The 21,730-nt window shown below is 41.1% G+C and overlaps 1 protein-coding gene across 4 annotated transcripts in view; it reads right to left on the reverse strand.

Moving 5' to 3' along the window:
- Window positions 1–21,730, reverse strand: part of ATRNL1 (attractin like 1) — a 1,060,182-nt gene that overhangs the window by 925,449 nt on the left and 113,003 nt on the right. For all 4 annotated transcript variants that reach the window (XM_074999076.1, XM_074999077.1, XM_074999078.1 and 1 more), the window contains exon 8: window positions 19,562–19,649. In XM_074999076.1, coding sequence (XP_074855177.1) covers window positions 19,562–19,649 — 88 coding nt within the window. The remainder of the gene's footprint in view (window positions 1–19,561; window positions 19,650–21,730) is intronic.

A 21,730-nucleotide genomic window follows, 5' to 3' on the forward strand; every position in this document is an offset into this window, starting at 1 on the left:
AAAGAAGTCTAACCATTAATACTTAAACCAAATTTAGGTCTAATTAATAAACATGCATAACCCTAGAAGAAAAAATATAATGTTTATGTTCAGTAGTTCCTATCAACATCCTACAAAGTAAGATTTTCAAAATTACATATTATTCCCACAAAGACTAATTTACACTTCAGAGTAAAGCACCAAAATAAGAATTTTTTTAAAAAAATTGCCAGAGCACAATTATCTAAAGAAATAATGCTCATTATATCTGTATGAGAAAAGAATTGCCAACTGCTGAATTACATAGGTTTATTATTCAGTATGAAGAACTATTAGATTGAAAATAGATTCTTTTATAATGGATTATATGCAAAAGTAGATTTGTATAAAAGCTCACATCCTCCTGCTTGCACCACCAAACCTCATTCCATCCTCCCTCTCTCTCTTTAAAAATTCCAAAAAGATAAATGTGTAACTTCAGCAAAACTGAACCAAAGCATATCACATACTAAACTCAAAATTATCAGTAATTCTTATGTGGATAGCAAATAGTAGATGTTAAAGAGTAGTTGTTTAATATTGTTGATCTTGGTAAAAAAAAAACCCACATCAAAACACATCGAGGGCATGCAACCCCCATAAATGCTGGTTTCAGCACACGTGGATTTACAAGTGTTTATCTGTGACTGAATGAATGAGCACTGAAGTCTAGAATTAAATACAGAGAAGAGGTCTTTCAGGCATGATAATGTTCATAGCAAATCTGTGGATTCAGAAGTCAAGCAAGATCTTGGGATTCATGGGAGAATGGAAATGATTTAGGAGGTTTTTTTTTAATATATCCCAGGAACATCTCATATTTGTCATGATCAACATGCTTGAAAAATTAACTTACCATTCTCTGTAGTAAGATGTTAACCCAAGACATTGGCAGTCTATAGACTATAAATCATCCCCCTTCACCACTGAACAGTATTCCCTGTCAAAATTTTCATATTTGCAAAGAAATCCTACATGTCAAAACAAGATTTTATCACTTTGTCCCATATCTGAAATCAAAATAAGTAGATTTGTCTTCATGTGTCCACCCTGCAACATGTGAACTGGTTTAAAACTGGTTCTTAACTTAGGGTGCACGTACCCCCCCAGGGGGTGCGTGATGCCCCTTCTGGGGGTGCCAGATTTTTTTAGAAGGTAAACTGTCAAAAAACACAAATTAAGCACAGCCACGTAAGTACAAGAACTTTGTTTCATCAAACCTGTGAATTTATTATACAATTTTTAACAATTACTGTAAGATACAAACAAAAAAAATTATTTTCAAGTTTTTAAGCTAATTGTAGTGAAATTATCTCGCTACAAAATACAGCGTACTGCCACGTCGTGGGGTATTTCTTGACGCATGCACAGATGATGAGGTCGCAGTGCAGCGGCTTTGAATTCAGTTAGCCGCTAACTGTTAGCATGTAATTTACAGTTTACTTGCACAGCAAAAGTCTGCAACATTTTTGGGTAGTACTTGCATATTTTTGTATGTCTACTGTACTATTATTTGTGGTGAGTAATAGCATAAAACTATGTTACATATATTTAATATGCATTTAAAAGTGCACAGACCGCCCGCATCTCCATTTTTGATTTTTGATAAGGGGTGCAAGAACGTATTTTGAGAACCAAAGGGCTGCAGTAAATGTTACAAACCACAGGTTTAAAATCATAACACATTTTATTGAGAAGACACTCTTCCTGATATTTTTAAACTGTTTCACTTCAAAATAATTTTTTAAATGTGGTTTTGTCAGCTGGTAAAATACGACTAAGAAATGCTCTTAGGAGAATTCTAGATATATCACTTTTCCAGCACTTACATTTAAGAAACTTCCTACATAGTGAGTTACAAACCAAAATAAATAAATAAATAAATAAATAAAGGTGACCATAGATTATTCAGCACAAAATTAACTCTAACAACTACGCTTTTCCCACCCCCCAAGGAATGTTTTCAGTGAACAGAAGTTTGTTTTTTTTTAATGCAATTAATACTTATTTTTGGGCTGGGTGTCCCCCGTATGCCAGGTTAGCTGGTATATTCATCAAACAGAGCTGTACTTTTAAACTTTACCTTGAAGAAGAAATTACAGTAAACCTTTTTTTATCCAGCATATTAGAGGAATGTGGGGTGCCAGAAAATGAAACATTCTGGTCAAGAGGAAGGGCACTTGGATGTGGGACATTTGGAATTTATGGAATCAGCCTATTTCAACAGAAAACAGTCTTGTCAGAAATTCTGACCAGTTCTAATTATAAAGAAATGTAACAAAATTGTATGCTCTGAAAGTAATAAATCATCCATCTCCTAGGGGTCTTGTGATATCAGCTGATACATAATGCAAGTGATTAAATCACCTTTCTTATGGCTAGAAGAAAAACGTAAAGAAAATCTTTTACAGGGACTTGACGGATTTGTGGACAGAAGTGTTCTTATAGCAAGAGTGGGCACAGAAATAGCAAGCACGAAGTTAAGAATATTATTCAAACACAGAAGAGTTTAGCCTGATAATAATCCAATGATGTGTGTTATTATTAAACATTAAATATGGTTGTTCAGGATTTTTCCCCACTGAATTTAAGCAAAAGCCACCTAGTGTAATAGCAGGAAGAGCAAGAGCAACATCCCAAGTTAGTAACAAGTGAATATACTACTAAAAATCATGCCCCTTTAAAGTGCTTCTTAATGTACCACCCTCCCTCTCCCACCCCAAAAAAAAAAAAAAAACATACCAAAAATCACTGGACACATTGGGAAAACTTGGCCTGTGTAAAATTTCCAAGAGCTAGCCACACATAAACTGCAGTACCACCATTAGAACTCAAGATTTCCCAGCATTCAACCATGGTTCTTACTGCTCCATATCTTGTAGTATCAGTGTGGCTTACACATGACTTTTCTCATAAAAGACCAGCTGCCATTAGTTACAGCAAGTGTAATGGGAAACTGACTTCTTGTGAAAACTCTGTTTGTATGTTAAAAAACAATTCTAATTTGGTGGATTGACTAGAGATGATGGGATAAAGCAGAGGACAGAGGACATTATTGCGTAGATGAATCTGAAGTCAACATGGATCAAAATGAAAAACATTTATCCTTTCCTTTTCCATTTGCCATTTGTAACATCAGTGGGGGAAAAAAAAAGTAAAGTAGAAAATACAGTAGTGCCCCAAGTTTTGCGTAAGTAAGGAGGCGGGGATGGCTTTTTTCTATGCAAGTTCTGCAGTCAGAGAAGCAGCAGGAGCACCTGGACTTCCTTTTGAAATGCAGGTCCTGGGGCTGGGGAGGGGGCAGTTGGGGAGGGTTAAGCTTGGCTGTGGCATGGGGCTGTGGGAGAGGGATAGGGGGGTTAAGCTGGAGCAGGGGCAGGGGAGTGGACTTGAGCTGGAGCTGGGGGCACGTGGGGCTGGGGGGTGGTTGAGCTGGGGCCGGGGGGAGCAGAATTTTGACGTGCTTAATTTGCGTTAATGAGAGTTAAGAGCAACTCAAAACTGTGCATTTTGAGGTATTACTGTATTTGAAACCATCATGCTCTCCCTACTGATTTTTGTATATACTCAACTAGTTCTATTTGAAAAATCAAGTCAGACAGACAGACAAATGCAAATCAGTGTGATTTTAAGCCAACAGAAACTTAAATCTGACTGGGGAGAGAATTAAATTGGTTTTGAACAGTTTTATACCTTCAGAATTTTTCTTTCTTTAAAGGTTTGATGCTACAGTGCAAAGAAATCAATGGACTTTATGTATGAGGCCCTAAATATTTCTCATATTTAGAGATTGACTTGCTGCTTGACCTGGATTGGTCAGACACTTAGAATTAGTTATAAAGAAATCATGGAGAAAGAAGCATTTTGGTCCAAATAATTCTCATCAGCAGAAAAGGAGGAAATTAAATAAATTCTAACCTGGAAACCAAGTTCTAACCAAGTTCCAATACAATTCTGAAGGAAAAAAGCACTGAAATTAACCAACTAGAAAGAAGAAATCAGTCGAGTTCTCCGATTCTGAATATGATCTAAATTTAAATATAATAAGATAAATAACAGACGGAGATAAAATTATGGTTGCCCTTAAAAATCTCCCACTAACATAATGCCTTAAAAACCAAAAACAACTTATGTTATTTATAGCAGGAAGAATATTTCCCATAGTAATATGGAAGCAGTACTCAGAAGCAGAAAAGATAATGAACCCGTTCTATAAATTTTAAGTAATATTGGCCAATTCATAAAGGTCACAACTCTCTGCAAATGCATATCAAAGCTTTAAAGGGGGCAGTCTCAGTTAACTGTAAAGTGAGTTCCTTAAAAAAGCCTTTCTTGCCAATGAAACTATAAGAATGATCCCCAGACTGAATCTTTAGCCTTGGCAGAAAATTCAGGAATGGAGGCATGAAAGTGGATGTAAGCTACCCTCCCCTAACTTTGCTGTGAAACTAAACCTGAATTAGTACTGAAAGTACAGTTTAGATTGGTTTCAAGACTGTGATGCCAGAATGGAGGCCAAATTTGGCATATCATATGATCTCAAATTATTATAAGCATAAACAAAAAACCATCAAGAGTAAAACTACAAAATTAAACTGGTCTTGAAGATAACACTGCCCTATATAAGAGGTTGTACTACGGGATCTATAAAGAGAACCATGTAGAGAAATCAAATATTTTAAGAGTGTCCTGAAATAATCCCACTATTTCAGAATGAATGGTAGTTATGCACCACAGGAGAGACTGAGCACTTCTTTAATTGTACTCTTATAACTGTCCTTATTCTTTAGTGACCTAAAATACATGAGAAACTGTGCATGAACACTTGTTTTTCCTGATTACTAGTAATGGTTTCATGAGAAACTGAAATAAAAAAGGAGGTGCTTTTAAGTGTTGTTAAAAGTTGCAAACACATTTAAACAAATGGACTGCTAAAACAGGGATTATTATTAGTAGTAGTATTAGTATTAGTATTAGTATTATTCCTTTGAATGAAGAAAAGTTTGAAATATAAACATAAATATAACAGCAGATAGAAATAAGGGGATTTCAAAGTTGCCAGGGTCCTTTCGAAAAGAAGCCCCGTCTGGACAAGCCACGTGGCGGCAAGCCGCATCAACTTCGAAGTGCCATGGCTGCCAGCATTCTAATGAGGAGCTGAGTATGTATTTCAGCGCTTCATTAGTAAAATTCAAAACGGCGATTTGCATGGCCATTTCAAAGTTTTGGGCTAGTGCAGACATAGACTGAAAATTCTACAGAATATTTTATTGTTGTGACATTGATAGACTGGTCAACTTGGGTATGACCCATAATAACTTAACAAGAGGCACTGAAATGTCATCAAGACAATCTAATAGTTTTTAAATTTCAAAGAGAAATCTTAAATCAGCAATGACTAATTCGTGTATTTGTAGGGATAAAAGTCAAGGACAGATCTTAAGGCTTTTGTCTATATTTACTTATGTCTTGTAAGAAGTTTAAAAATGTAACCAGATTATCTCACAGATGCAAATTCCTTTCCACCTCTTGATTTCCCTATAATGTATGTAGATGGTTCAGTTAACTTTAAGATCAAAGATGTAAATTACAGAAAGAAACAATAATATTATTTACATTGCCTTCAGTTTAATTATCTATGCTATATACTGAACTGTCTTAAAAGTTTGAATGGCTAATTGCCTTATGTTAATAGATACAACTAGTTGACCAGTGTATGCATAGGAAATAGAAGATTAGCTTTGAAGCAATAATTCATACCACCTATTCTTCGGGAAAAGGTCTTGCTTTAACAATTGCTATTAAGAGCATTGTCAGGTTGCTAGAAGATTATAAAGAAAAAGCTCCAAGCTTGATTTTTTTTCTTTTCATCTCAGATCTGTCACAAGACTGAGATCTATAGGTTTAATCTTCATTTACCCTGTAATTAATTATCATGGAAGAACGGGAACATCAGATTTGAAACACTACATCTGAACTGCCTGTTGAACTACAACCTTCTACAAGTGATTCCAGAAAGACTTTTACAAATAAGCAATCTCACTATCTTTTCTTGAAACTTTTAACATATCCACAGTGGGCCCCGCTCCCCCTGTCCCTCAATCCCTCTCACACTACTCCCACTTTGGCCTGACGACCCTATTCCCCCACACTCCCCACAAGGCCTCAACATGACCCTCAACCCACCTTGTCAAGCCTGAACCCCCCCAACACCTCTGCTCACTCTGAACACCTCCTGCAAGGCACCAACATCCCACACCCACTAAACCCCAAAAGCCCCCTTGTCTAGAACACCACCTGCCCCCCAACCCCAGCTCATTCTGAAGATTCCCCCAGCCCCAGCTGCTCGGCCTGGGAAGGGGAGGATTATCTGATGCAGGGGCTGGGCAGTGGACAGCAGCTGCAGGGAATTGACTTCCCACAGCCCCCCTCTTCCCTCCCTAGCACTCACCACAGGGCACTCCACCTCAGCTTCCCCGCCTGCTGAGCCCTGCTTCTCTGCAGGTGGCTGGGAGGCCTCCAGCTACTCAGCAGGGCTCAACAGGCTGGCAGACAGGGGCATAGCACCATGTGGTGGGGAGTGAGGGTGAGTGAGGCTACAGGGAGGTGATACCCCACAGGTACCACTGCCGCTGCCTGCCCACTCCTTGCCCCAGTCATCTCCGGCTAGACTGGACAGGGAGGGGGCCAGGGATCAGGGTGGGGGCAGAGTGGGCAAGGGGCAGGGCCTCCCATGGGGTGGGTACGTTTGCACCCCTCACACGCTCCTTTGCAGATGGACCTCTGATTATTGTCTTAAGAAAATATTCATGTTGGCATCCATGCAGTGCAAGATGAGTACAATATCACTGGAGCCTACATACTTCAAAGATAAACAGACGCATCCAGGTTACACGTCTGCAGACTGCCAATAGACGCTTACAGTCCCTCAGGCATGATGTTTGCAATCTGATGTCACATTTTAAATTCATCTGTCACCTAACTATGAAGCATCAGATCTTTTTCTGTTTTTGGCTATAGTACCGAAATCTCCCATTTAAAATATTTCCCTAAAAGTAGTAGTAATTACTTCTTTTTGACCTTTTCAAAGTTGTCCACAAGTCACATTACACAGCTTTACACTGGTTGTCTTCTTAGAAGAAGAGCACAATTTGTGCTTCAGACTTTATTTATGCTATACACCCAAGTAACCTACTGCATAGTTAAGGCAATTTTCTAGCTATGTAAATTTCAACCAGTGGTATAATGAACAATATATATATATATATATATATATTATACATTGCTGACAATAAGTCAGTGCTGCAATGAAAGCAGACTTCCTTAATAGAAGAAAGAGGAAAGGGAAATTCTGGCACTAAATCCTCCACTGAGGTCAAGATTCCTTAGATCATACCACCAAAGGAAAGTCTGCCCTGAGCCTCTCCTTCCCACTCCAGACTTTACTCACAATTTCTGGCATGACACTACCCTCTCTTTGTTCAAAACATGAGGATACAGAGAACTTGGTTATGGTCCCTCACTGGAGCAGACAGAGATCCAGGCTCAATCTCCACCTTCTTCATTAAGGAAGTACCTTGCTGTGACACTATTCCCATATTTTTTATGGGAATGTGTTTCTGACTATGAATACACATAGCTTAAATAAGCTTTAGGTGAAACAGAATAAGTAACCTACCATTCAAGAGCACGTAATTTTCTGAATGTGTATATTCTATTGGTCTGCACATATCTTTGCTGTATATGAAGTATGTAGTAGGGCCATTCCCAGTTCCTATTCAAGACCAGTCTGATGGTGGCAAGTTTGCATGAATTCCAGCTCTGCAGTCTTTTTTTTTTTGAAGGGGTTGTTTCTTTTGTGGTGTTTATTTCATTTGTGTTTTGTTTTCTGATCAAGTATGACAACTATCAAGTATGATGATTAATGCCCAGGGAGGTTGTGTAGAGACAGTCCAGTTTGGCCAACGTACATGGCAAAGGGGTATTGCTGGCACAAGATAGAATATATCACATTAGCGGATGTGCAGGTGCATGAGTCCCTAATGGTATGGCTGATGTGTTTAGGTCCTATGATGTCAAGTATCAGAGGGGTAGGTCCTATGATGGTGTCACTTGGGTAGATATGGGAGCAGAGATGGCAACGGTGTTTGCATTTTGGACCCACTGCACATCTTTGAGGATGTGCTAGAGAGGTTTTGGCTGGGGGCTGTAGGTATGAGCCAGTGATGTTCTGTTGCTTTCTTTATTGGGTCTGTTCTGTAGTAAGTGACCGCTGGGTATCCACCTGTCTTTCTCAATTGGTTTTTTTCATTTTCCCAAGTAGTAAAATGGTAGTTTTAAGAATATTTGGTAGTGATCCTGTAGATATTTGTCTCTGCGAGACTGGAACAAATGTAGTTATATCTTAGGGTTTGGCTGTAAAAAATGGATTGTTTGATGTGTTCAGGATGAAAGCTAGACGTGTGCAGTTAAGTATAGCGATCAGTAGGTTTCCCATATAGGATGGTGTTTATGTGACCATCACTTATTTGCACTGTAGTGTCCAGGAAATGGATCTCTTGTCTAAGTGGTGGTTGATGGTAGGGTACAAACTGCTGAAATCCTGGGGGAATTCTCTTAAGGCTTCCTTCCTATGGGTCCAGATGATAAAGATGTCATCAATGGAGTACAAGCAGAGGAGGGGTAATTGGAGACAAGAGCGGAGGCACTGTTCTAAGTCAAACATAAAAATGTTGGAATACTGTGGAGCCACGCAACTAACCCTAGCAGTCTCACTGACAAAGGAATAAATTATCCCGAAATCTGAAATGGTTGTGGGTGAAGACAAAGTCGCAAAGTTCAGCCGCTAATTGTGACATGACATAATTAGGGACACAGTTCCTGAAAACTTGTAGCAATCTTTGAGTGGAATGCTGGTGTAAAGAGCTTTTACATCCATCGTGGACAGGATAGTGTTTTTTGGAAGATGACTAATGGATTGTGGTTTCCACAGGAAGTCAGTGGTGTCTCAGATATAGTTAAGAGTGCTGATAGCAGAGGGTCTGAGGAGATAGTCTGTATAGCCAGACAACCTGCTGTCAGACTGCCAAACTAAACTGTCATACTACTCACTAAATGGAGATGTAATTTGACTTTTAATTAAATATCATGACTACAATTAAAAAAAACAATTGAATAACTGAAACTACATCTCAAAGAACATCCATTCTTGAAGAGGTGGACCATGTCATCAGCATTTCCACTGAGATACAGTATTGAGTATTTGTGTATTTATACCTGTTTAAAACAAATTAAATTCCTCAGAATACAAAAGTAACAAATAAATCAAAATTAGTTCATGGAATCAATAATTACTATACTTTAATATTTGGGCAAAGCACACACCTCTGTTTCTAAAGAAAAGTTCTTATGGAATTTAATTGATATGAAATGTAAAGTTGACATTCACTTTGTATTTTGATTCAAGATCATGGTTAAGACACTACATTTACAAACTATGTTACATAACTCTTAGAAAAGACGTAACAGATATGTTTGAACTTTTCCACTATTGTGTTTTACCAATTTTTCCCACATGCTTTAACACGCATGAATATTATTAAAAATCTTTTAACAGTCAAGAAAGCCACATATAGATACCTTGTCTTATATCTGCAATTAGAATTGGCGCTGCCTGATACTATGAAATATACCAGCACAAATTAATATTTCCTGATTCAGCATACAAATTACTTGTTTACTGGATGACAAATTATTCTGGGATATTAGCTTATACGTCCCTAAGACACGTACCATATGTATTTTGTGGATTCTATATATTTCAATTATTAACCTAAAATGTATATTAATCTCTTTCACTAGACAGACATAGTGATGGTTTTAATATTCTTCCTACTCACATATGAAAGCACTTCACATTTGTTTTATTCTGTTGTTTTTTAATGTTCAAACTCATGGATGAATAATTTACTTAACAGTTTAAAAACGTGGTTTTTGTTACAATGCTCATAAGAAACAATTTTACTTCCCTACGCCATACCCTCTCTTAGCAGTAAATAAGGATCAGGAAAAAGCAATGTGACTTTTCATTTATCAAACATTCTCTGACTCATTGCATGGAGGTACTATGCAAGGGAGATACTGAAATAACTTTGAAGACAAAATGATCAATTATATAACTCTCCTAATGGTGTACTGTGCTCAACAGATCTAATATTGTTTTCCCAGTATCTGTCATTCAATGTATTTTTAAAAGTGTCCATTATGAAGGAAAGTTGTACAGCCTGTCATTAGTGCATTACCACATCTGCCATCAAAATAAAATGGTGCAGAAATTAGTGTGTTAGGATGGCAATGAAAGAAGAAATAAACTATTTTCCTTAAAAAACAACAAGAAGTCCTGTGGCACCTTACAGACTAACAGATATTTTGGAGCATTAGCTTTTGTGGGCAAAGACCCGCTTTGTCTACACATTTAAAGCAGTTTCCTTTAGGCTGAGTCTATACTAGAGAGTTTTGTCAACAAAAGAGGCCTTCTGTCGACATAACTCAGGGATCGTCTACACGCTTAAAGCATTCTCTTGACAGATTCTTGACAGAACTCTGCATTTGCCTCCACAGTATTATCCCTCAAAAATTTGAGGCATATTCATCTCTGGACATAGTACTGTCGACAAATGTGCAGTGTAGACCCTTCTTCAACAGACAGGACTTCCGGCTGCCAGCCAGATCTTTACAGAGCTGCCATTCCACATTCTGGCACCAGAGGGCAGTACAGTCTGGCAGTTCTCTGACGACAGAGAAAGTTGTGTGTAGGTGCAATCTGTTGACAGAGGTTCTGGTGATATTTCCTTGTCGACAGTAACTTTTCTGTCGACAGATGCTTCTAGTGTAGCCATGGCTGGAATTCTGTTGGCAAAAATACCCCTTCTGTGGACAGAACTCTGCAGTGTAGACACAGCCCAAATGTTTGAGTTTATGTAATTCACAGAGCTTATTTCACATAACAGAATGTAAATTATTGCCTAAAAATGAGTACACATCACTCCATAATATTTAAGTATTACACCACTGTTGCAGTAGTTTTAAAAATTGTGAGGATATCAGTAAATAAATAAAATGGTTGGGGATTTTTGGATCCTACCTCTCTTCTTTCAGCCAGAGAACAGCAGACAGAGGCAACCACAGTGTCCCCTATACTGACTTTATCCAGCAAGAAAGTAGCAGTCAGACACTACAGTCTCAATTATCTAGGGTCCAGAAGCACAGCTAGGGAATCTATTCCACAAGCTATGCCTGAAAACACATTCACAATAGTTCTGGAGATGAATACTGGGCTCTCATACTGGTTACATATCTATGAAAACAAAAAAAAGCAGTCCAGTAGCACTTTAAAGACTAACAAAATAATTTATTAGGTGATGAGCTTTGGTGGGACAGACCCACTTCTTCAGCACATAGCCACAGCAGAACAGACTCCATATTTAAGGTCCAGAGAACCAGAAATAGTAATCAAGGTTGACAAATCAGAAAAATTATTATCAAGGTAAGCAAATCAGAGAGCGGAGGGGCAGAAGGTGGGAGGGACAAATCAAGATTTAAATAAAGCAAAGTATGTAAAAGAACCCCTATAATGAGCTAGAAAATTGTTATCCCGGTTCAAACCATGTGTTAATGTGTCAAATTTGAATATAAAAGAGAGTTCAGCAGCCTCTTTTTCCAAACAGCTGTGCAAATTCCTTTTCAGCAAAACACAGACTTTCAGGTCATTAACAGAATGGCCCACTCCATTAAAGTGCTGGCTGACAGGCTTGTGAGTTAAGAGATTTTTGATGTCTGTTTTGTGTCCATTCATTCTTTGTCGAAACGTGTTTACTGCTTGTCTTATATACAAAGTATGTGGGCATTGTTGGCACATGATGGCATATATGATGTTAGTTGAGGAATATGAGACTGTGCCCATGATTCTGTGAATAACCTGGTTAGGTCCAGTGATGGTATCTCCAGAATAGATACGTAGACAAAGCTGGCAACGAGCCTTGTTGCAAGGAAAAGTTCCAGGATTGGTAGTCCTGTGCTATAGACTGTGGCTGTTGGTGAGGATCCTCATAAGGTTGGGAGGTTGTCTGTAGGAGAGAACACGCCTATCACCTAGGGCCTTCTGGAGTGCAGCATCCTGACTGAGGATAGGTTGTAGGTCTTTAATAATGCGTTGCAGTGGTTTGAGTTGGGGGGGCTGTAGGTAATGACCAGGGGTATTCTATTATTGGCTTTTTTGGGCCTATCTTGGAGTAGCTGGTCTCTGGGTATTCGCCTGGCCATGTGAATTTTGGTTTTTTTTTTATTTCTCCTGGTGGGTAATTCAGGTTAATGAATATTTGGTAGACATCTTGTAGTTTTCGATCTCTGTCAGTAGGATCAGAGCAAATGCGATTGTACCTAAGGGTACATGGTAAGTGAGGGCCATTAGTAGTATTTAATGAGCTTAATAGCCCAGACAACAAACTATGAGTAGTCTTGCTTTTCCTGTAAGCCAAGACTATGGATGATCCTGCCAGGACAAGTGGTCAAATCACCTGATGCCAGAACTCATTCTGGATGTTGTACTTTTCTGCTGAAGGTTTAAAAAGCTTAAAATGAACTCAAGATACCTGTCTCTGGCCACGGACATAAAAGCAGGAAACCCTCCGGTGGTGGCCTTGCTGATGCAGAATTGGTGGCTGACGGACCGGAAGCTGTCGGGGGTGGCCAGCCTCCAAAGGGCAATGGCCACCCTCTTCCACACCAGGAGCGCTGGCCGCATCCGTGTGTCCCAGTGCTGGAGGATTCCAATGAGCCAGTGGCAGAGGTCTTTGAATGTCTGACACGTCATTTTGAAGATCCTCAGCCACTCCGTCATCCCAGTCCTCCAGAACCAGCCGGTCCCACCACTCGCTGGTTGTGGTGAAGGCACACCAGAACCGGATGTGCGTAGGGGAGGGAGAGGCAGCAGTGCTGTGGCCAGGGCCTGCAGGCTGGGTCCCATGCTGGTGATCTAGCCATGCCACTGAAAGAGCAGGGCAACCAGCATAGCCCACAGACTGGCCAGGATGGAGAGGGGTTCATCCTTGGGGAGGGTGGGAGCAGGCATGTTGCTTGGCTCTTCTTCCCAGCATGTGCCCTGCTGCTGTCCGCACCCTGGCAGCCTTGAGCATATGCAGGGTGCGGGTGTTGGGAGGGGCCCTTTTAGAGGTCAGCTGGTTGCGAGCCTGGAAGGGCTTGTTGGCCATACAACCCATACCTGCATCATTTCCTGGCCCCTTACTTCAAAGTAGGGGCTACTTGTGTGTAGATGTTTAATTTCGAAGTAGGGGGGAAGCCTACTTCGAAGTAAGTGGGGTACATTTTGAGTGTAGACACTCTACTTCAAAGTATAACTTTACTTCAAAGTTATTTTGTACTGTAGACAAAGCCTAAGAGTACAGAGGAGCTAAGTGCTTCTGCAAGTGTCAAACTGACTGGCTTGAATACTGAAAATCTTTAGCTACACAAAGAACAATACTACTGTCATCATTTTTGCATCCTCCTACCAGTGTGTATGATCAGAATTCAATTCAGTCCAACACCTTCCTTACTCTTCTTTTAGCAAAGCTATTCACATTTATTTCTCTAGTACCAGAACCTGTTCCCTCAAGGCTCTTATATTGTTTTTCTTCTATGAATGCCTTCCAAATTTTCTGATTTTCTTTTAGTGTTAAGATGCTTGGAACTATACGCAATCTTCCTTATAGTGGTGCATTAGTGACATGCAGAGAGAAACAAACAACTTCCCAATAGTTGGCTTTGTCATAAGAGAGGTGTAACTTCAGACATGGCTAAAAGCAAAAATGCTCTTATACATGCTTTTCCCACCTATAAATGCATAAAAATGACTGGGTACTTTATGTAACTGTATATCCATGAGACTCCTCTCATATTTTACCTCCAGAATAAAAATGTTCAGTACTTTCAACTTAAACTAAAATAGCTTGCTGAGGAACAGCACAGTAAGTTACTTCATTCTCCACAGAGTCAATTATTGACCTTCAATTACTTTCCATCACAAACAAACTACACTGGCCTCTATGCTCTCACTTTGGAGGTAGACTTTAAAATCTCAGGAGTTCAAGTTTAAAACTTAATCTAATCTCTTTTTTTTGCAGATATTTTTGTTCTTAAATGAGAAGTGTTATACAATGACCAGTCCACAGCTCAAAGCTGCCACCTATCGGTACTGTATATCGCAGAAGAGCATTACACTCTTGTACAACTTCTTGAAGATATGAAAAAGCAAGCCATGAAACTTTCATGTAAAATTATTTCAGAAGATCTTTTTAATATTGTAGCAGAGCTCAGGTCCTGCCCTCTTCTGGGTCCTGTGCTTTCTGCATGCCTCAGATACTCACAGCAGCCCTCCCACTGCTTCTAGTCTTTCCAGAAGCCACTCTCATCACAAGAAAGTCACTTGTACAGGGCAAGATCCTTCCTATGGTCCTGGCTCCCCATCCTTTTGCGAGGGCAGCTCTCCATGGCACGGGGAAGGGTAGTGGGACCCCAGGCCTGCCCACTACTTTGAGCTCCAGCACAGGGACACTAAATAGTGGCAGCTGACAGGGCTTTTCCTCTGCCCGTTACAGCAGCCTTTCCCTAGGCCACTAATACCAAGTCTCACACACAGGTGTCTTCCTCTGTATACTACTCTCCTGAATTTAAGCCCTACAGGGACTGGCGAACGGTGACAGGAGCAGGATAGTGAAATCTGGAAGCTTTTAGTCATGAACCAGCATGTAGACAGCTGATGCTCGTATCATTTATTCTGTTTCAAGGACTCAGGTGGTAGAATGGTCCAGCTGCTGCATCCATAACTGAGCAGCCCTATTTAGGATCCACTCCACTCACTCCATGTGGGGATGGAGCTAGAAAAAGTACCATAAACATAGTCCACCTCAATCCCCTGGCAGAAACATGTAGACCAGAAGAAGGATAGCTAAGAGAAGAAGGCAGAAGGTACTTTTTTTTTCTGGAAAGGAACCCCAAAGAAAGAAAAACGAATTCATGGAGTAGAATTTGCCATCAAAATCGAACTGACAATGATCCTATCTTAAGTCCCTATAAACATCAATAAGCATCTCATGACTCTCCACTGGAAGCTTGCCAAAAACTAACAGTCAACTGTGATTAGTGCCTATGCACCAGCTGCAGACGGCAAAGATGATGTGAAGGAGAAGATCTACACCCAACAGGACACAGTCCTGAAAGACGAACCCAAAGAAGACAGGATTGTTCTCTCGAGGGATTTCAATGCCAGGGTCAGAAGAGATGCAGCTCTCTGGCAGACTACCATTGGGAAAGAAGGAGTTAGCAACAGCAACTCCAGTGGCGTGCTCCTCTTTACAAATGTGCAGAACACAAGCTCATCATTGCAAACACCCTGTTCCGCAAGAAAAACAAATTTAAGATCTCATGGCAACATCCTCGATCAAAGCACTGGCACCTCATAGACATCAACTGCATGCCAAAGAGAGAAATGCATGCCAAAGTCAAGGCAGAAGTGCAACAAAAAACAAAAACTCTAAAAAGCCAGTGGAGGACTGAGAAAGTGCAAGAACTCCAGCGTCTCACAGACATCAACAATACAAGATTTTTCTTCAGTGCTACAAAAGCTATTTATGGACCAAGAAACCATGGAATCAATCCCCTGAGATCAAAGGATGGTACCCAACTCTTGAAGGACAATGAAGCCGTTGCTTCTTACTGGAGGGAGCACTACGATAAGCCCTTGAATCTCTCCTGCACCATACTCCTAGAATCCCTTGACCAAATCCCACCGCAACCACCTACAGATGATCTTGGAACACATCCTACCTCAACTGAGGTCCGAGATGCCATCAAAGTAATGAACTGCAACAAGGCAACTGGACTAGACAGAATAATCACCAAAGTCTTTAAAGAAGGTGGGGCAGAGATCCACAACAGCTCTACCTCTGATTCTCAAGATCTGGGATACGGAGCAGATGTCGCAACATTTCAGAGACATGCTAACTGTCAGTCTTTTCAAGAAGGGAGATAAGTCAGATTGTGGAAACTATTGTGGCATCTCCCTCCTGGCAACAGCAGGGAAAATCTTAGCTCAAATCCTTGCAAACCGACTCCTGACAAGCTCACAAGATTTTCTCCCAGAATCCCAGGGTGGCTTCCAACCATTCAGAGGAACAGTGGACATGACCTTCACTGCCCAGCAACTGCAAGAAAAATGTTGTGAACACAGCCAAATTTTATATCTGAGTTTCATTGACCTGACCAAAGCCCTCGACTCAGTCAGTCACAGTTCCCTGTAAACCACCCTCTCAGATCAGCTGCCCCAAAAAATTCATTAGCATTTTAAGGCTGCTTCATGACAACATGACTGCCACAGTATTGAGCAACAACATATCCCAAAGCGACTCTTATGAGGGCAAAACAGGAGTCAAGCAAGGTTGCATCATTGCCCCATCACTATTCTGCATCTTCATCGCCATGACTCTTCACCTCCTTGATGGCAAGCTTCCAGATGGTGTGAAGCTTGTCTATAGAATGAACATGGAGCTTTTTATTATCAGGAGACCGAACGCTAAAAGCAAGGCCTTCACAATGTTGATCATGGAGCTCCACTACATGGATGAGAATATGGTTGTTGATCTTCTCCCACAGCCCTTCAGACCATCTTAAGTCTCTTTGCTGAAGCATACGAGAATCTCAGCCTCACACTGAACATCAAAAAGATCAAGGTGCTACACCAACCTTTACCAACGGGACAATCTCATGCACCTTCTATTGAAGTCAATGGAGAACTGCTGGAAAATGCGGAGCAGTTCCCAGACTTTGGAAGTATCTTTCCACTAAAGTCTACCTTGATGCAGAAATCCAGCGTCATCTGTGCTGTGCAGGTTCTGCTTTTGCCCACCTGAGACAAAGGGTCTTCAAGAATTGGGACATCTATCCCAAGACAAAGCTCCTTGTATACCATTCAGTGGTTGTTCCGATGCTACTGTGAAACCTGGACAAGATTCAAGTGTCATTTGAAGGCACTTCAACAATATCACCAATACTGCCTCAGGAGAATCCTAAATATCTCTTGAGAGGATAGGCACACAAACACTAGAGTCCTGGAAGAATCGAATACAACCAGCCCAAGACAGTCCCCCGTGGAGCACGATAACCCATGAGGGGGTAGCGCAATTTGAGAGATCCCACCATAGTGCAGATGAGGACAGGCAGAGAAGAAGAGAGTGTCAAAAACTGCTCAGTGCCCCTCCAACAGCCACTAACATCTGCCTCTTCTGTGATAAGATCTGCGACTCCAGAATTGGACTGATCAGCCATCAACAGACTCACAAATAGGAAGGTGACACAAAAACGTCCTACTCGTTATCTAGTGACCGTCAAAAAGAGTCTACCACTCCTTCCCCCTAACACGTTCTCTAGGGCACATGACTGAGTCTCCTCTTTCCTCCAAACCTCAGGTTTTCCACGGTCACTTCCTCCTCTCTGGCCTTTTCCTCCTCTCCTTCTCCTTCCCCTTCCTTTACCTGAGGGAGCCCATTTAAAGGTGAGCCTGCCAGCCTTAACTGGCTGCAGGTATCTAATCAGCCTGCTAGGGCAGATCAGCTCTTAATGAGCTTCAAGTACTTTTTATGCAGGGAAAAGAAACGCACTCACTCAGCTCCCGCTGTATCTGACCTCCATAAGGCTCCTACCACCCACTGCCTTCGGTCTGCCACAAAATAGATTAAATGAAATTCTTTCATTTACTCATATGTGTATACTCATTTAGCCAATATTATTTTCACAATTGATGAGATCACCACTGATTATTTAATAATCACGTTTATGCTGCTGACCCTGCATGTTCACTAATTGCAGATTCTAATTACCAATAAATTTGTTTTCACTGAATAATATCTTCTTAGGTGTATCCTAGAGCTCTCATAATTATTTGCTTAAGGATTTATTAAATGACATATTACAGGTTGTACCCCTGAACTTCAGAATTCTCTGTTCTGGCAAGACTTATGGACGTTCCTGGACCAGAGATAACATGGCTGAAGCCAGCAGCCACAAGGCTGGGACCAGCATCTGACAGCCCAGCTGGGGCCAGAACAGGCAGCTGCAGGACTGGAGCCGACAGCAGTGGAGCCAGAGCCCCAGCCAGCAGAAGGGAGCCACGGACAGAGGCAGAGAGCCAGGGCTGGTAGTAGCAGTTCAGGTGGCACTTCAGGGACTGGCCAGGGCCAGAAGCAGGCTGCAAGTGGAAGGGACCTCCCCGATCTGGTAAATCCCCTTGTTCGGGACTGGTCTCAAGGGTGACGGACCAGGAGAGATACAACTTGTACTGAAGTGGCCATTTTCTAAAAAGTTCATATTGCCTGCCAGCAGTGAGGACAGAGGATAATAATTAGGAAGTTTTTATTTTTTTTATTTATTTTTTTTAAGACCTATAATGAAGTTGTCTTATGCCAATTGAACTGGGAACCATTCTAAATATCAGGACAGGACCTAAATTAAATATTCATTGTTTCTTCTGCCAGAGTCAATGAAATTGCTAACATTTAAAGCTACACAAAGAATTACATTGAATTCCCTAAATGTCATGGTGCTTTAAAATCTGGAGATATCTCAAACTATTGCACAGGAAAAAATATTCTAAAGATTGTGTTTAATTATATGCATCAGCTCTGCAGCTCTCTTCTGTTAACGTAAACAAAGACTTTTTAAATTAAAAAAGAAAGACTTCGCATTTACCTCCAAAAAAACAGCACAACAACTACCATTTCTAGGACTTAGTTCAGTTTTTTCCAGAGATGCTGCCGTCGCAGTAAGTTTAACAATTCACCCATAAAATCTTACAGTAAATTATACTACCCTATTGTACTTCTTGTTCTACAATACAACTATGGCCTGCATGTGCTAACAAAACAGTGAAACTGAAATTAGTAAACAAACTAAAGGGTTGTTCTCACATCAACAACAACAACAACAACAAAAATCTTTAGTTCCTATTCATAGTCTCTGTTTTCAGATTCAGCGTCAGCTTGAAAACTGAAACAGCAACGAAGGGTCCTGTGGCACCTTATAGACTGACAGAAAAGTTTTGAGCATGAGCTTTCGTGAGCACAGACTCATTTCATCAGATGCTGATGCTGAGTGAGTCTGTGCTCACGAAAGCTCATGCTCAAAACTTTTCTGTTAGTCTATAAGGTGCCACAGGACCCTTCGTTGCTGTTACAGATCCAGACTAACACAGCTACCCCTCCGATACTTGAAAACTGAGTTATCCTCTATATTTAAAAAAAAATACAATCTTCTTTCTGAACAAAGCCTAAGAAAGCTTATGGTACAAGTGTGTAAAGAAACTAGAAATTATATTATCCTCACAGTTTTAAAATTATGGCTGGTCACATTTTCAATTTCAGACTACCATTTGCACAATATATGACCACTAATAATGCACACAAAACAGTGAATTAAATATTAAAAATATCCAAACCTGATATAAAGCAAGACTGTGTCCATATCTCTGGAGAGGTCCTTTTGATACAGGTACTACATTCCATATGTTGCTGTCTAAATTATAACTAAAAGATAAGCAAAGAAGTAAAAAAGTTATCAAGAAGGAAATACTGGGTTTGCACATTTTGGACACATGTAATTTTCAAGCATTATACTTACTGGACATAATGTCCTTATTTTTCAGAATGTTTTCTCTTGTTTTGGGCTTCCAAGTATGGAATTGTGAAAACCAAATATCTTTTTAGAGGCACACAATATATGTTACAAAGTTAAATTACGATTACAAGGATCCATTTGGCCAACTCTATGGCTGTGTCTACACTACAAAAATAACATTGAAGTGGAGCATCTACACACATCCTACTTCAAAGTTAAACTTCGAAGTATGGCACTACTCCATTCCTGGGAATGGAGTAAGGACTTCGAAGTTGGGCTCCCTACTTCAAAGTTAAAGTGTGTAGACTCTCTTCTGGATACTTCGATGTAGTGCCTAACTACGAACTTAACTTCAAAGTTAGTTCCTAGTGTAGACTCACCCTATATTTCATGATTCATACCCAGTTTATTAATGCACACAAATATACGTAATAGTTTGATTATAGGAGCATGGTTACAGTATTGTTAGAATAGTTAGCATTCGGTTTAAAACTTACAGCATGTTTACCAAAAAAGATATCAGAATGGGATTTCATTCTTTGCTTCTATCCAAAAAGAAAGCTATCTGAAATCACAGATCCTTTCCTCATTTTACCATCCGTGCTAGAATTTAATTCAATCTCAGTCTAAATCTGATGCTGTTAAATAGCTAAGGTATTCTACCTTGAGTATTTTAGTAATGGAGTGAAGCACTTACTTTGTATAGATTCTATGGTCCAGCTAATAAACTGTGGGAAAGGAGGAAGATATTTAGGGCAAAAGCAGCTTTAAGCCACCTTGCTTTCCAGCTTCTCTCCTAATGGCCACTGTATTTCCTACCAGCTTGTGAACGACCAGCTTTCGGCCTACTTTGTGCCAACAGAGCGGTATAAAACAGTCAAAGCATGCTGGGGTATTGAGCCAATTGTTTGCAAAATGCTTTGCAATGAACATTACTATATGGGTGTGTTTACACTACAAATTAACTTCGAAGTTAACTTCGAAGTAAGGGGCTACTTCGAAGTAGCCTGCAGAGCATCTACACATGCTTTTCCTTACTTCGAAGTTAACACTGAAGTAAGGGAAGCTAACTTTGAAGTCACTACTCCACGTGGTTTACTTCGACTGTGACTTTGAAGTTAATGTGTATAGGCGCTCTGCACTCCTGACTTCAAAGTAAGGAGTCCTCCAAGGAGTGCCCCCCCCCAGGAGGATGGAAACAGTCTGGCCAACCCAGGCAGGGCTCTATGGTCCCTTCTGGCTGCCTTAAAGGAAGCAGCTCCCTGGCAACCCCAGGCAGGAAGCTGAGAGCGTGCACAAGCAGGGGCTGCACGAGCTCAGCCCCGCACTGCCCCTGCTCGAAGCATCCACCAGCCTCCGCAGCCCCTACCCACATGGCTGCACGACAGTACCCCCTCCCCATCCAGGGGCTCCAGAGGAGGGGTCCCAAGAATCACAGAGCACAGGCAAGGGCGGTGCCAGGAGGGGATTCCCCCGGACAGAAGCAGAGCTTAAGGACCTCCTCACTCTGTGCAGGGATGAGGAGGTCCTGCGGCAAGTCGGAACATGCCAGCACAACACTGAGGCATTTGACCAGCTGGCCGGTGGTCTCGCCGCCCGTGGACACCCCGACCGGCCTGGTACCATCATCCAAATTAAAGTAAAGGAGCTGCGCCAGGCATATATTAAGGCCCATGATGCTGCCAGCCAATCGGGAGCATGGCTCATCCACTGCCCCCACCACCAGGAGCTGCACAGGCTCCTGGGGCCAAGAGAGATGGCCAGCCCAGAGCAGGTAGTGGACACTTCCATCATTACCCGCCCCAACACGTGCAGACAAGCAGCAAGGAGGCGGGCCCCTCCGGCACCACCAGCCCCACCGTGCAGAAACTGACCCCGAGACCAAGGATGATGATGGAGGCTCTAGTGACGGGACCCTTGTCATCACCCTTCCCTCCAGCACACCGAGCTGGGCAACATCAAGCTGGACCTCGCCTGAGCCCCAGGAGGT

The sequence above is a fragment of the Carettochelys insculpta genome, chromosome 7, assembly GCF_033958435.1.
Source record: "Carettochelys insculpta isolate YL-2023 chromosome 7, ASM3395843v1, whole genome shotgun sequence".
NCBI lineage: Eukaryota > Metazoa > Chordata > Testudines > Carettochelyidae > Carettochelys > Carettochelys insculpta.